The sequence below is a fragment of the Myodes glareolus genome, chromosome 16, assembly GCF_982192425.1.
Source record: "Myodes glareolus chromosome 16, mMyoGla1.1, whole genome shotgun sequence".
Lineage (NCBI taxonomy): Eukaryota > Metazoa > Chordata > Mammalia > Rodentia > Cricetidae > Myodes > Myodes glareolus.
In genome coordinates, this window is record NC_142041.1 from 60,015,552 (window position 1) to 60,030,117 (window position 14,566).

The 14,566-nt window shown below is 44.4% G+C and overlaps 1 protein-coding gene across 7 annotated transcripts in view; it reads right to left on the reverse strand.

Moving 5' to 3' along the window:
• Window positions 1-14,566, reverse strand: part of Eya1 (EYA transcriptional coactivator and phosphatase 1) — a 140,844-nt gene that overhangs the window by 14,388 nt on the left and 111,890 nt on the right. For all 7 annotated transcript variants that reach the window (XM_048420437.3, XM_087897241.1, XM_087897240.1 and 4 more), the window contains 4 exons: window positions 2,418-2,476; window positions 2,144-2,304; window positions 1,187-1,301; window positions 966-1,087 (listed from right to left, as the gene is read on the reverse strand). In XM_048420437.3, coding sequence (XP_048276394.1) covers window positions 966-1,087; window positions 1,187-1,301; window positions 2,144-2,304; window positions 2,418-2,476 — 457 coding nt within the window. The remainder of the gene's footprint in view (window positions 1-965; window positions 1,088-1,186; window positions 1,302-2,143; window positions 2,305-2,417; window positions 2,477-14,566) is intronic.

The following is a 14,566-nucleotide window of genomic DNA, read 5'->3' on the forward strand; positions in this document are numbered from 1 at the left end:
GGCAGATCCCCGGCTTCAGCGGTTCACGAGTACCGCACAATGGCCACTCAGAGACAACCACAAGTCCTTGCCATGGAACTTCTCCATTCCCTTGATCTCATTAGCACACCTGCTCAAGAAACACTCTTTACCCAGCAAACACCACTCTGTCCCTTAGCTTGGGCTCACACTGACCTCGGATCCCTCCTGGCTGGGAGCAACAGTTTCTTCAGCCCTGCATGCAGGGTAGGTCCTTGAGGGGAGGACTTGGGGTCAGTGCCACCTGAGGCTTGGCTCTTTGCCATTTACTCTAACAACTTAAGCCTGGGTGCTTAGGTTTCCTCATTTGGAAAATGTAAAGATGAATATGCAAAATGCCTGGTATAGGACTCCACGCCTGCTGGAGGCTCATTTGCACATTTCTTTGTCATAGGTCATAGATAGTTATTTGCTCCCCTTGAGAACAAGGCAGGACTTCTTACCCTTTTTCTTCTTAGTTTAATCCTAACTACATTTCTTATCAGACTTTTGCTCCCCTCCCAACTATGTATTCTTGTGGGAACCTTCTTTTTTCTAGCTACTCAGAACTAAAAGGAGAGGTCAATTTTTATAGATACTGAACTAAAACTAACAAAAACCATTGCCAGTAAAATAGAGAAAACGACCCTTAACTGTTCGTTTCCACTTTGTATGAGTTTGTATTACTTTTGTTTCAATGTACAAAATGTTTGTGTTATCCAAGAGTTATCTAAAAGAATAAATACAATAGCTCAGAATTTACATTAAATCATTTGTTCCTTCAATGCCCAGTCTTCACCTCCTCCAGTGAAGTAACATTTATCACGTGGTTACATGGGTTATATTTGACATTTCTCATTCTTTTCCCCTTTTGTGGGTACAGCAGGAATTCTGAAAACGTCTCATTGCCGCCTTCCCATTCACACTGGCTTCAAGGAAAAGGAATAGTTCAAGACGTGAGCGCTCACCTATTTTAGTCGCGCTGTAGATGTTTTCTATGGGGAACACAATTCCTAATCCGTACAGCAGGACTTTTGCCAGCGCCGGGATGAGCTGGGTGGTTGTCACTAAGATGTTTACACAGTTCGTCCTATGAGAGCAGAGATGGAAGACTGTTGACAAATAAGTCTTCAAGACAAGCAAGCCCGAGCAACGCCCGCTTGCCAGCCCATGCCCACGGGCGCCTCACCGGGAGTGGATGAGCGAGAGGGCCTTCAGGGCCAGGGTCAGCCAGGAGTCTGTGAGTGCTTCAATCTCAGCCCTCAGCTGGAGCCACGCTTCCCTCTTAGCTGGGCCGAGCAGACCTGAGGGGTAGAAGGCCCGTGAGACCCACATGCTCACCCACGTGTCCGGGCAGAACCATAGAGAAGAAACATTTCACAGAGACCATCGCTACTCTTAAGCTGAACATTTTCAGATGCCATTCAGTCGCAAATGTGTGCTTAGTTTGCGGGGACCCTCTGTCCTGACATTCCCAGCATCCTTCTTCTGATGGACCATCTCCTGCCAGTAACTCTGTGGAATGACCTGTTTCCCTCCTCGGTTGAGGGAATGACTGGCTTATCAGACGCCCTGGTAGGCATCATTTTGCCACCTCCTGGGAGTGAGTGGCTGACCTAGGACTGGCTCCTAGCCGGAGGAAGGTACCACGTACTTTGAGTCATACACCTCACATTATATCTGTTAAATATTTTTTCTTAAACGACCAACTTCTCCACCCGCGCAAATAATCCCAATCAGACCGAATTAAAAGGCCCCCAGATAAACAGTATTACCTATTATTTCCTTTATACCCAAGCCACTGTTCAAGTACTACTGTGAACCATACTGCAAGAACTCAGGCTAACACACAGAGTTCAGAGGGAGGAGTGTAAGTTAGAACCCATCTTGTATTGTGGACAAGGCTTTCTTGGAGAGGTCAAAGAGCATCCTCAATGTCACTGCTGATCAGAGTATGGCACTAGGTAGCCAGGACAGCTGGCCCTAGTCTTATAATGGTCACAAAACTATAGAAATTCATCAGTGAGATGAAACCACCCTTATCCTATTATACCCGACAGCGTGAGCCCCAGAGGGAGTGGCACTTGGCAGGTTTTACCTAGGCTGTCTGACACCAGCCCACTGAGGGAATCTCGCAGCCACATACCTCCCACATTGTTTTTGTAGGTGTTGTAGATCTCTTTTACTCGTCGATAGCGGAAGGCCAGCTTTCGCATCCAATCCACGCCACCTCGGACACCAGTTGCCAGGCACAGATTAGCGCTGGTGGCTGCAGCAGGGAAGCCATCTGTCCCGAAGTTGTATGTGCTGTGTAGATGGAGGAAAAGCCCGGAGTTAATCAAACAGAGAATGCATCTTAGTTAGTCAAGCAGTTAGACTCTTAACAGAGGAACGGTCAGTCTGGGTACCAAGGAGCTCACCTCAGGTCCTGGCCATTGTCATCCGATGACACATCGTCTATATGAACTTGGTCACACTCCTAAAATGCAATTTAGATGGCATGTGTTAAATTTGAAGAAGCACCTTTCTAAACACAAACAAGCAAAACAGTTATTTTTTTTTAAAAAAACACCTTAATTGGCATGCTTTTCCACTGTGCCCATCAGTAGGTGGCAGCCTTGTTAAATTGACATTTTTACCTATTTGGGGCCCTTTTCTGTGAGAAACAGGCAATGTCATCAAGGACTACCGTTACTCAGCCTTAGCAAACACATTGTTGTGTTCAGAAAGGAAAGTGATTGAAAACAATTGGCATGTGTGTTCCAGAAACCTCAGGTACCTCCACACACCATACTGCCCAAAGCTTGATTCCCAGAGTGCCTGGCGTAACTGAAACCAGACATTCTGGTAAATGCAACATGCTAGAAAAATTAAACCTGATGCTAACTGCCAATGAAATTATGACCTCTGATTGCTGCTGAGCCACACACCAACACAGCCTGGGGCTAGTGTGCTGAGGAGCCTAGACAAAAAAATCTGTTACTGGTTTACTATTTAGTTGAGAGATGTGAGTTTTGTTCTCTCTCTCTCTCTCTCTTTCTCTGTGTGTGTGTGTGTGTGTGCGTGTGTGTGTGTGTATGTGCATTTACACCCACATGCTCAGGATTTTAAAAGCATGGAAGACTTCAAAACTAAATAAAAATAATCAAGTCCTATGGTATGTTTTCCCAAACATTTGTCTGCTATTTTCACTGTTTTGCTAGATTACATATTCGTGGTACATACACAAGTGCTGAATTTATTAGCTTTTACAGAATAACGCTATTATGAGCAGACGTGGCAATGCACTGCTTAGACCATCTAGCCACAGTGATGGGCCGGAGCTTGGCTGCATTGGTCCCCAGTTTCTGCACCTGTTCACATAGAAACAGTGAATGAGCATCCTCCTCCTCCTCTGTGCACAGTCCCTGTGGTGACTCTGAGAAGAAGTGGCTCTCTGTCACTATGAGCGATTTAGAAATAGAGAAGGTGTCTAGTATAGAAACAAGTAATCCCCACACTTGGCTTGCTTTATATGTTGGTCACATTCCTGCCATTTTACCCATTCTCCATATAACCCATTGGACCTTAGGATACTGATTCCCATTAGAGTTTTAGTTTAAAAAATGTTATTTGAAGAGGGTTCTCCATACAGTGGCTCTGGAAGGTTTCAGACCGAGTTTACTACGTAAAAACTTGCGCCTCTCTGGCAGTCAGCAAATTCAACTATACCACAAAAGCATCATGCGTAGAGAACCACAGTAATAGAAGGTAGATTCTTCATGCTGCTGGCTCCTCTGGACAAATCCTCCCCTTCATGGGTTTGTGAGGAAGGCAGCTCAAGACAGGAGTGGAAATAAATTCAAACCAGCTGTTTCTTTACAGAATTAAAAATGTGACCCACCCCCAACCTCTCCCCAAAGCGTCTTTTGCAGGCAGCCGGCTCCCAGCAAGAAGCAAGTTCCAAGGAGGAAAAGACTTTGACCTTGTAACCCTCCTCAGGCTCTCCTGAGGTCTTTGACCTCAGATAAGAGAAAAGGAAAAGTAGGGCTGAGAGCCCTTGCAGGCTGACTATGAATTTCACATTTGCAAAATGGGTCACTCTCAGAACACAGCAGGCATGTTGCTTCTCAGCAGCAACAATTGAGTCTCGGTCTAGAAGACGGAGTAATTGTTTGTGTGTTCAACAACATAATTCTAGCTTTGAAGGGTTTCTAACACAACAGGGGACGCAATTTCAGAACCTTACCAAGCAGCACAATTTTGATGTTGTTGTTTATTTTAATTTTATTTTTTTTGGCATGTGTTTTGTGGAGGAAGGAAAACCTGCAATGGACTTGTGGAAGTCAGGGACTAGCGCAGAGTTAAAGTCGTGTAAAAAGGTGGGTGGGTGGGATTTAATTCAAGGAATCCAAACTGGCTGAGAGTAGCCTAGCTAAGGCTGGAAGGGGTTGTTTGGAAAGCAGGCTGTGAGGAAAGCTTGTCTTCAACGGATTTAGTTTTAAATTTCCACCCACTGAGAAGTGAGCTAACACAGTTGAGGACCCATTGTTGCCATAGTTCTTTCCACACACAGTGTTTTCTTTCTCCTGTTAGCTGTTTTTAAAACTCATTGTTCCAGGCTGGACCCCCAAGTGAAGACTTGTTAAGTATCTTTTAGTTCTAATCAAAAGTCAACAGCTTCAAGCTTTTACCTGCAGTGTAGATTTTTCTCCAAGGTGACCTGGTTAAAACAAAGGCCCCTGTAACAATGGCACTGTCATTAGCAGGGGAGTTTTGTAGACTGATTTTAAGGGAAGGAGATTTTAAAACTCAAGAGTGCTTTTAAATGAGTCCAGATAGTATCTTTGTGAATGAAAATGGCTATTATTGTTTAGTAAACAAGAGAAAAGCGTATTAGAGCTTTAAGCTCAAGTACACAGAGTCCTGAAAAGGATCCCTTTACTTCTGAGACTGAACTTGTGAGTAATGAGTAAAGCTACAATTGCCCGGCATTTACTATTAAATGTTTGATGGCTGGGACTAGGTATTATCATTTATAAAGAGTTGGTGGGGGACCAGTCCCCAGGGGCAGCTGCGGGTCACCAGAGGCCTCAGAGGGTCCCCAGGCGGGTGGCCTGAGGCCTCAGCAGGAGACAGACAGATATGCCCTGCAGAGAGAGTTTGGATATAGAGTTTATTTAGTGGGTTATGGAGGGGAAAAGGAAGGGGAAGGGGAAAAGGGGAGGACAGAGGTAGAAGCTGCCTCTCTAGAAGAAGGGCAGAAATAAAGAAAGAGAGAAGGGGGAGGGAAAGAGCTTGAGAGGAGGTGGGACAGCTGAAGGGGGAAGTTGGGAGTGGGAGGGGCCCATCCCCTAAAGGGACAGGGTACCCAGGCCAGCAGATCACAACACTGGGGGTGCATCTCAGTCATAGGGCATTTTCCTTGCATGTGTGATCCCTACCATACCACACACGTGTACGTGCTCGTGGGCATGTCTGCACATGCACACACACACACCCACACATACACAGAAAATAAAATAAAGTTTCAAAGACTCTCAGAAACCTGGGGAACACTAAGAGGCTACAATACTTTTCACAGGCCCATGTGTTGGCTTGTCCTAAGGGGGTTTACTACCAAACTGTAACCCCTACCCTCATTTTTATTTCCCGAAACTCAGTGTCCCCGAGGATGAACCTGTCTTCTCTCTATTTTCAGAAGCCACCCTGTCTTTTAGGGTCCTTGGAAGGAATATCTGAGATGCTCATATCATTTGGGTTTGCTGACTTTCCAATTTCCAAATTTGCTCTAAAGAACTAGATAATGGGGGGAGGAGGCCAGGGTTCCTTTTCAGAGCCCCTGGTCTCAAGCTGAATGACCCCTGGCTCCAAGAAATGATATTAAGTTTGAAGCCACAAGGATTTTATAGATGTGAGAGACAAAAAAAGAAGCTGAATCCATTTCCAGGTGCCAAAATCGGTCTTGAAAAACTCAAACTGGGTGCTCACTTCAGAGAGCAGGGTGCATAGAATTCCAAGAGGGGATTGAGCTTTTATTGGAAAAGCATACCAAACAGGCTGACATCGATCTTTGTAAATGAGCTGTCAGAAAGCATGCCATGGGCTGTGAGCAGCTGGAACCGCAGGTGAGCGCAAGTCCTAGGGCAGCATTCACTTCTGGGAGCCACAGCACAAATGTGCAGCTCTTGGGCTGGGCAATGTGCAGGGACTCCGACTGTCTGTTCTGAGACTCAGTGACTGCAAGAGGGAGGGGCACAGAGCTGGTGACCGCAAGGACTCCAGACAGGGTCTGTACTTCTGCCCAGCTGAGCACTTTAAAAAGCTGGTGCTCACTCCTCCAGCCATTGTCTGTGAAGAGTTGCTGCCTTCCACTACTGCTTCTGATGCTGAAAATGTAATAGGGAATGAAAGAAAAATCCTCATCCTGCGAACTAGCCTCTTAGTAGGGGAGCTGTGCAAAATGGGGACAGGCAAACAAGCCACCTAGTAGGCCTGGTAGGGATGAAAGCTAAGGACACATATAGCCAGCCAAGGGGATATGCAATGCCAGATGAATTCAGAGAAGAGCCTTGTGGGCAGAGGGAATAGTAAGTTCAAAAGCTGTGAGGCAGAAGAATGAACCCAGAGAACCACTGGGCATGGAGGTCGTGGAGGTCACAGCAAACAGCCCTGCCAGGGAAGCAGCGGACAGCAACACACTTACGGTGCAGCAGGAAAAGGTCTGTTCTAACTTCACATAGACAGACTAGCTGATTCTACCTGTGATAAATGCAACGGCAGCTCTGGAGTCCAAATGACCTCAGGCTGCAGAGGTCTGAGGACAAAAGCAAGGAATGGCACTGGGGAGAGGGACACCAATTGCTTTTGTCAGTCTTGCAACTGCAGGGATCTAATATGCAGATAAAGGGTGGTGTTTTAGGAAGGGACTCTTAAACTGTGGTAACAGGACAAGACAACTTTCAGGGTCTTAGACTGCTTGCCAAACACTTTCCTTCTAATAGCACTGGGGTAGGCAGAGAAGAGGGCAGTTTTGGGGTAAGGCTTCATTTTCTTTCTCAAAAATTACAGATGGCATTCAGTGACATACAAGGCTCAAGGGACCAAACCAGCAGCACAGATAGGCAAGTAAATAAACCCCGTTTCTCTGGATCCCCAAATCTACACAGCATTGGTGTAGAGTTGGAAACGGATCATATGTGAGGGGGGAAAATGTTATTTATGTTAAGGACTTTTAAGTCAAAAACATTGCTTAGGAAAAAAACCAACCTGATAGCAGGATATAGAATTATAACATTTAAAAGCACTTTAAAATGCATTTTATTGTGTATGATAAAAGTGTATGGATGCAGGCATGTGCGTGACACAGCACATGCGCAGAGGTCAGAGGGCAACTTGTTGGAGTCAGTTCTCTCCTTCCATCGCATGGGCCCCAGGGACCCAACTCAGGTCACCAGGCTGGGCAGCAACTGTCTTTACCTGCTGACATATTTTTGCCAGCCCATAACTAACATTTTAATTTGACCAGTCACATGTGGAGCCAAATAGCACAGGCAACCCCGAGGAAGAATAGGGGCTGGGGCAAAGCTATGATTGCTAAGAAAATTCACGAGTAATCACTGCGTTAAACGCCACTGAAGCACAGCCACTTCCTATCCTGGGGTTGGCCCCTCCCTTTCCGGAAGTGCTGAAGCGCCATCCGTTGACCACGCCTCCGTAGCTGATTACCAAAGGCTCTGCCTTGACATGTTTGTAGATACCGCCATCCCAATAGTGCCAACAGCCTCAGAAGATCCAATTCATCTCCAGGCTGATCACCCCAATGGGAAAAAAATCTGAAAATCCAAAATGTCCCACAATCTTAAACTTTCTGAACCAAGATGCCACACTCCTCAGGCAATAGGTCCACAGTGAAAACCCAGACGAAATACTATGTAACAAACAGTCTCTGGGCTAAGTAGAACAGGTGCACATGAAATATTAGTAAATTTTCTGTTTAAACTTGGGTCACATTCCCAAGTTATCTCACTAGGTATACATAAGGATTCCATCATTTGAAAAACAATTTTAAAATTCCCAAACACGTTGGGATCCAAACATTTTGGATAAGGGTTGCTTGGCTTCCATTTCTTGTGGAATTCCTGTAAAGGCAGGAAGGTTGTTTACTTGAGTTTGTGGGAGAAAGTTCAAGAGCTTTTGTGTTCTTATCTAATTTATAGATGAGAAATGAAGACTCTGAGAAGGTCCGAATACTAGGACTTCAAATGGCTCCATCTTTCCGGGCTCCCCAAGTTTACGGGACACAGACATTGGCCCACCACTGTCAGTTGGGACCAGGGTTCTTTGTGGCTTGTCAGTCGCTTGGAACTTAAGGGACTCCAGCTGGGATGTGTTTCCTCTACTGCCTGAAACAAATAGGCCAAAGGTGTGTGCCTGTGTTTGTTTCTTCCAGCCTAGAGCTTGGATGTGCATCCTCGATCATCCAGTGCAAGCTCCAACCCTTTATATCAGGTCCTTAAATGACTGACATGTTGGAGGGCCATGGTCCTGAAGGAGACTCATTCACACGCAGTTACTAGGTCTTTACCAGGTGACAAAGCTCATCCAGAGCATGGGTGTATGTGGTGAGGGTGTGCTTTTAATATGTCACATTGACACCAGCACACTGTGTGTGGGAACAATATGACGTCAGGAACACAGGCTAAGCTACCATCCCAATAGCAGCTGTCTAGGTGTGGGGGTGGCCCCAGAAAGCTCTTAACGAATTGGACAGGCTTTTGTCTTGTCTTTCAGATAAACGCTAACAGAACCCGAATCTCTCCACCCACCACTCTCCTTCATGTGATTCGCGGGGGACTCAGAGAAATGAAATAAGCAAGCCGCAGGCATTGCTGGCCCTCGGCTCGCAGCCCTCCAATGCTCACAGAACCAGGCAGTAAAATGCTCTCACGGATGGCTGGGGATGCAGCCAACACACCAGGCAGCAGAACACAGCTCGGGTGCGGGTAGCTGGCAGAGAGCCACATGGGTTAGAAGCTCATGGTCATCGGGCTTTTGCTTTTAGGACTTTGTTGCACTGTTTTTCTGTCTTTTTGGTCTCTTCTGTCTTATTCTTGGCATGGCATCTCTAGCTGACCTTTTTCTGATCCGTCATCATCTCTGGGTGTCTAGGGGTGGGCCACAGCCTTGTTCTTTTGGATCCAGCCCCGGGAATAACTCAGATTTTGTACAGGGCCCCTTATGCAAAATATTAACTTATGGCAGGATTTTTCTGCAAATATTTACTCTGCTTTGATACTGTAGCGGTTGTTCTTTCCCCTCAAGCCTTGTGCTTGTACCATAATTATGTAAAAATACACTGCACGATTCAAGCTAGTTTAGGAAAATTAATAAAGGGAATTAAGATGGTTACAATGGGCCTCATTCTCAGTGCCAAGCAGATGGACGTCGCGGAAAGCGTTCTGATGCTCTCTACCTCTGAACATGAACCTGGAAACACAAACTTGGAGCAAATCTAAAGCCCTTGAATAATCAGAAGCTTAAAGATGCTGAGGCAGTTACTAAAGGAAACAACATATGATTGCTAGAAGCTCATCTTCAGAGACGTCGGGTCACCCTGCCCACATTCTTAGGACCCCAGTTGCATTTGTCACCGTTCCAAATTTACCATGAGCAAACAGACGACTCTCCTGCCGTCTAATTGTTTCAATACCTTCCTATCCAGGGTGAAAATGGAAGACGTCATGGGATGGCTAGCAATTGTTACTGCCTGTTTTAAAAAAAAAATATTCATTTTACTTTTATGTTTGGGAGTCTTGCCTGCATGTATGTATGGGCACCACGAGTGGGCCTAGTGTCTATAAAGGTCAGAAGAGGGCATCAGATCTCTGAACTAAAATTACAGATGGTTGTGAGCTGCCATGTATATGCTAGAATTAAACTAGCAGCCTCTACAGGGATAGCAAACATTCATAGCTGCTAAGCCATCTCTGCAACCCCATGTCTCAACACCAGCAATACCTACTGAAACCAGCTGGGCATGACCAAGGCTGAGGAAACAAGCCTTGGCTCCTGTGTCCCTCTCTTCTCTTCCATCAGACAATTACATTCAGAGATAAGAACTGCCTAGAGAACAATACGGATACTTGCTCAGGACCTTTGGCATCTCTAAGCTGCTAAAAAGTAGTCCTCATATTTCTTAGTATGAAATTCCATATGCTATGTAGTACAGTACACTAGAGATGAGCTCATACCAATAGTTATCACGCCGATTTTCACAAATAATCAGTAGTACTTAACTTTAAAAACAACCAATCAACCCACCCCAGAAAAGAAGACCTCTGTGGATCTGCTCACACCGTCTACATAGAAACTCTGCATCATACAATAGCCTTTCAGGGTGACCAGTGTTGGCAGTGTGAGAGCCACAGGTGTCCGCAAGGGATTGTTCCATGGATGTCTTTGGGCAATAACTTCTGATTCCATGGATATTCTGATAGCTTCTTTGGAAAATCAAGGTAGAATGTGGACCCCGGATATTAACTCTCCCCAGAACCTCTATAATTCAGAAAGTCTAAGGAAAGAAAAAGGTGATCCCGAAAGAAGCTTACAGTTGGAAAAGGTGAAGAACCCTGCTTCTTATTAATTCATGACTAGATCTGGTTTGTAAGTCTAGCCTCTCTGGTTGAGCGCCTACACTCTTGAATTTAATTTACAGGAACCAACTTCTAACTTGCCCACGCTTGTCTGTGAAAAGGAGTGTGCCCAGTTAAGTCATGTATTTATAGTTACTAATTCAGTCCCAAAGGCTTTCCAGACATGTGCCCAAGGCCTTAGCACATCCAACGAGACACAAAGGACATTAAGGGCTACCTGTTCTTCCCTGACTTGGTGCCACAGAACCAGCCCAATGCCTGGTGACATGAAGGACATCCAAAGTCCCTTCACATTGGCACTGACTGATAGGACCTATCTGTCATCTCTCTGGGCACTCCAGTGATAGTCATATCTTTTTGAAGTCCCTCTGCAAAGCTTCCTTGGACGTGACCTACAGCTAAGGGAGTAGCGATGAAGAACAGGCTACTTTTGAAACTCACCTCCGTGTTTGAGAATTTAGGGACATGCAAGTTACAGAATTAACACAAACCCGGAAAATAGATCTTTAAATTCCTACGCTAAATGATCCACCTAGTATTCCACTGGCCTCAGTGCATATTTGAAATCAACATTTTAATATCAATTATCAGCCTTAATAGGGATATGATGAAATAACTGTACCAGTCAGTGAGAAAACAGAGACTTCAAATCTCAGGCACTGAAACCAGCCACTGCCATGGCCATCACTGCGCTTGTAGAAAGAGACCCATTTCGTTTGTATGGTTTCTCACTTTGAACAAAGCTTTTGACTATACTTGTGCCTGCCATATCCTTTGGGGCTTACCTAAGTGCGAGGGGGACACTGCTCCAGCTAAGTTTACACTAGCAGGAAGACCTAGATTCTTGCATTAGAAACCCAAGGTTTGATTCCTAGCAGTTCTAACAAAGGTAAGCTGTTTGCTAGTTTGTTTCGAATCTGTTTATACCAATAGCCATAAACTACATAGAGATTAAGGTTTTTACTGAAAGTGCCCACAGATGGCATGTTAAGGCAAAAGATAGGTTGAAGCATTTCAGCTGTATGCTGGGCATGGGATGTACCTGGGACAGACATTTATGATCATTAAAATATCCCCCAACCGCCAGCACATCTAAGCTTATTAATAACTAGAAAATGGAAAAACATCTCAAATTGTTAATGTTTTTGTATTAATCCCTTTAAAATATGCTAATTAAAATAGGATGTCAATTTACTAATATTTCAGCATGTGGCTTTCCAAGTCACAGAGGGATCACATGACGACCGTGACTTTTTAGAGGCATAAGTCTTACTAAACACATGGAAGTCTTTCTTGGTTTGGACTTCCTCCCCACCATGAATACTTCCTTCGCCACATGATTATATTAAATCTATCTGTCCTTATCCACACTCTTCACCTTAGGGTGAAAAGTCCTGCTTAATATAAGCCAGAGAGAATTGAAAATAAACTCTTAAGACAAAGTCGGCTTATTTAAACTATTTTCATGCTATGTCTCTAATGTTAATGGATTAATCTAATTGACAGTTATGATACACCTACATTTGATCTAATGATATCAATGCTTAAACATTTTTTCCTTCAAAGCTCAATGAATGTTTACTATTTGGCTCAAGACACATCTTTTATTAATTTGAGGGGACTTTGCACATGCTAAGTTTGCATTCTGCTTCTGGGCTATGCACCTTGCTGGTTTACTCTGTTTTGTTCAATAGCACATGGTATTTCAGGGTGTTCTGCCTACAGCACTGATGTTGCAGGTCAAGGCTGATAACCTTACACAGCTTGTTTATTAATTAATTAACATAAGAGGCTGTAGCATTTTACAACACAGGGCGGTGAGTTAGTGTTTGAGTCGATTGCAAATTATAGTACATAATTTTATCATTCATTATAACGTGCATTTTACATTGTATTATGTAATTTAAAGCATAATGATGAAAGACCAAAATAAAGTAAAGAACAATTATTACCCACAGAATTACGACAAGAGGACTCAGCGCACATTTAATGCAAACACCCCTGTTGAATGCCAGCTCACGGGCGCTCTTCAGGCCAGCCTTTGATTTACGGCAGAACCGATTTGTCGATTTGCAATGGGCTTGCCCATCATTTTTGCACACATAATTTGTCACTGGCAGCAGACAGTGTTCTTTGTAACTCCCGTTTCCTTCTTTCAGATCTATTTTCCCTGCTGAGAGTACGCGCTGGAGAAGAATTTTTCACAGTGACATGAACTCAGGGCTTGCTGTGAATAATCACCTTCTCATAAGAACCATTCTTCCTACAGCAGCCTGGCTGACAGAGGCTGGAAAAACACCCAGGCCAGGGGACCTTTCATCCCTTTCTGGAGTCACTTTCTTTTTACCCCTGTTGCCACCTGAGGAAAATGAGCCCCATATGAATTTATATGAAGTGTTTAACAGGACACTTTAATTTACACAGAACATTTTTGCTTTGTTTATGTACATAAAACAATAAGCTGGAAACTGTGAAAGGTGGCATTTAAGAGAGTATTCTTTCTCCCTATAGCAGATCTACTGTCGCATGCAAGCTGTAGTTTGTCATTATTTATGGCCATAGATTCTCCTCTAACTGAAAACCACAAGTCAATACAACTGTTAAAGAAATATTCTCATGTACTATGTACTTTCTTTTTTTGGGGGGGGGGATGAGATTAAAGTTTAAAGTTTGAAAGTTGAAAAGAGGGTTGAAGAGAGTTGAAAAAACTTCAGTTAGCTTATCCAGCCGGAGAATCTTAGAGGGTAAGAAGTACTCAATTGCATCTAAAGGCCTGTGTTGCTCAGAATAGGCAGGCTCTCGGGGTACCTACAGTATTCTTAAACCAGCATTCTCTGCCATGGAATGATTACTGACTCCAGAAAGACAAACACGCAGAACCGGACATCGGCCCTTGAAAGGGGAGGAAGGTTCCCTGGGAGTTGCAGGAAGGGTCCCGTCATCACCTCCCGTCAGCGGGCCTTGAGGGCAGGGAGGCCCTCGGAGGGGTTTCTCATAAAAATAGCTGCTCTTCCAAGAGCCAGTGGGCTTGGAGACCCACTACCCCACGCCAGTCTGCCTGGGCCTTCTGTTAGAAGATATGGTCTTTAGATGACGGTAAAGGATTCCACTCCATTAGGGCTTCAGGAGAGCTGCCCCACCAGTATGAGGAGCCCCATGGGCTCCAAATCATTGACAGCCTGAAAGGAAAACTGAGGAAATTCTCGTTCATACTCATTCCCCACCATCTACAAAGACCCTTCTCCAGAATTAGAGCCATAGATATGCTTGGGTGTTTATGTTATTAGGGAAAACACTGTATTATGTATCAATAAAGCATGACTTTTTTCATGCATAGTCTTTATTGATTTTATTGAGCTATATATTTTTCTCTCCTCCCCTCCTTTTTTTGCCCCTCCCCTCCAACCCTTTCCCATGGTCTCCATGCTCCCAATTTACTCAGGAGATCTTGTCTTTTTCTACTTCCCATGTAGATTAGATCCATGTATGTCTCTCTTAGGGTCCTCATTGTTGTCTAGGTTCTCTGGAGTTGTGAATTGTAGGCTGGTTTTCTTTGTTTTATGACTAAAAGCCACTTATGAGTGAGTACATATAAACTATGTAAACCATGCCAGTAGTACTGGAGTATACATGGGACACATTCTGAATTCTCTTATTTATTTTCTGCATGCTATTAGTAATGGCTAAAAGTACCTATTTACATCCCAGTCAGAATCACACACAAACAAGTAACATGTTATTCTTGGTGGTCCAGCTGTACAGACACAGAGAATGGCTAAAGGGAACTGGTACAGTGGTTGCCGCTATGGTTTTCTGTCAGAGAATGTGCTAGAATACTTGTATAACCCCTCTTTGGACCCAGTGTGTACTGCAACTTTGTGTTGTCTGCCGAGCACCATCTTGGGGGGTCTGAGAAGCAATGCTCTATACTTCTG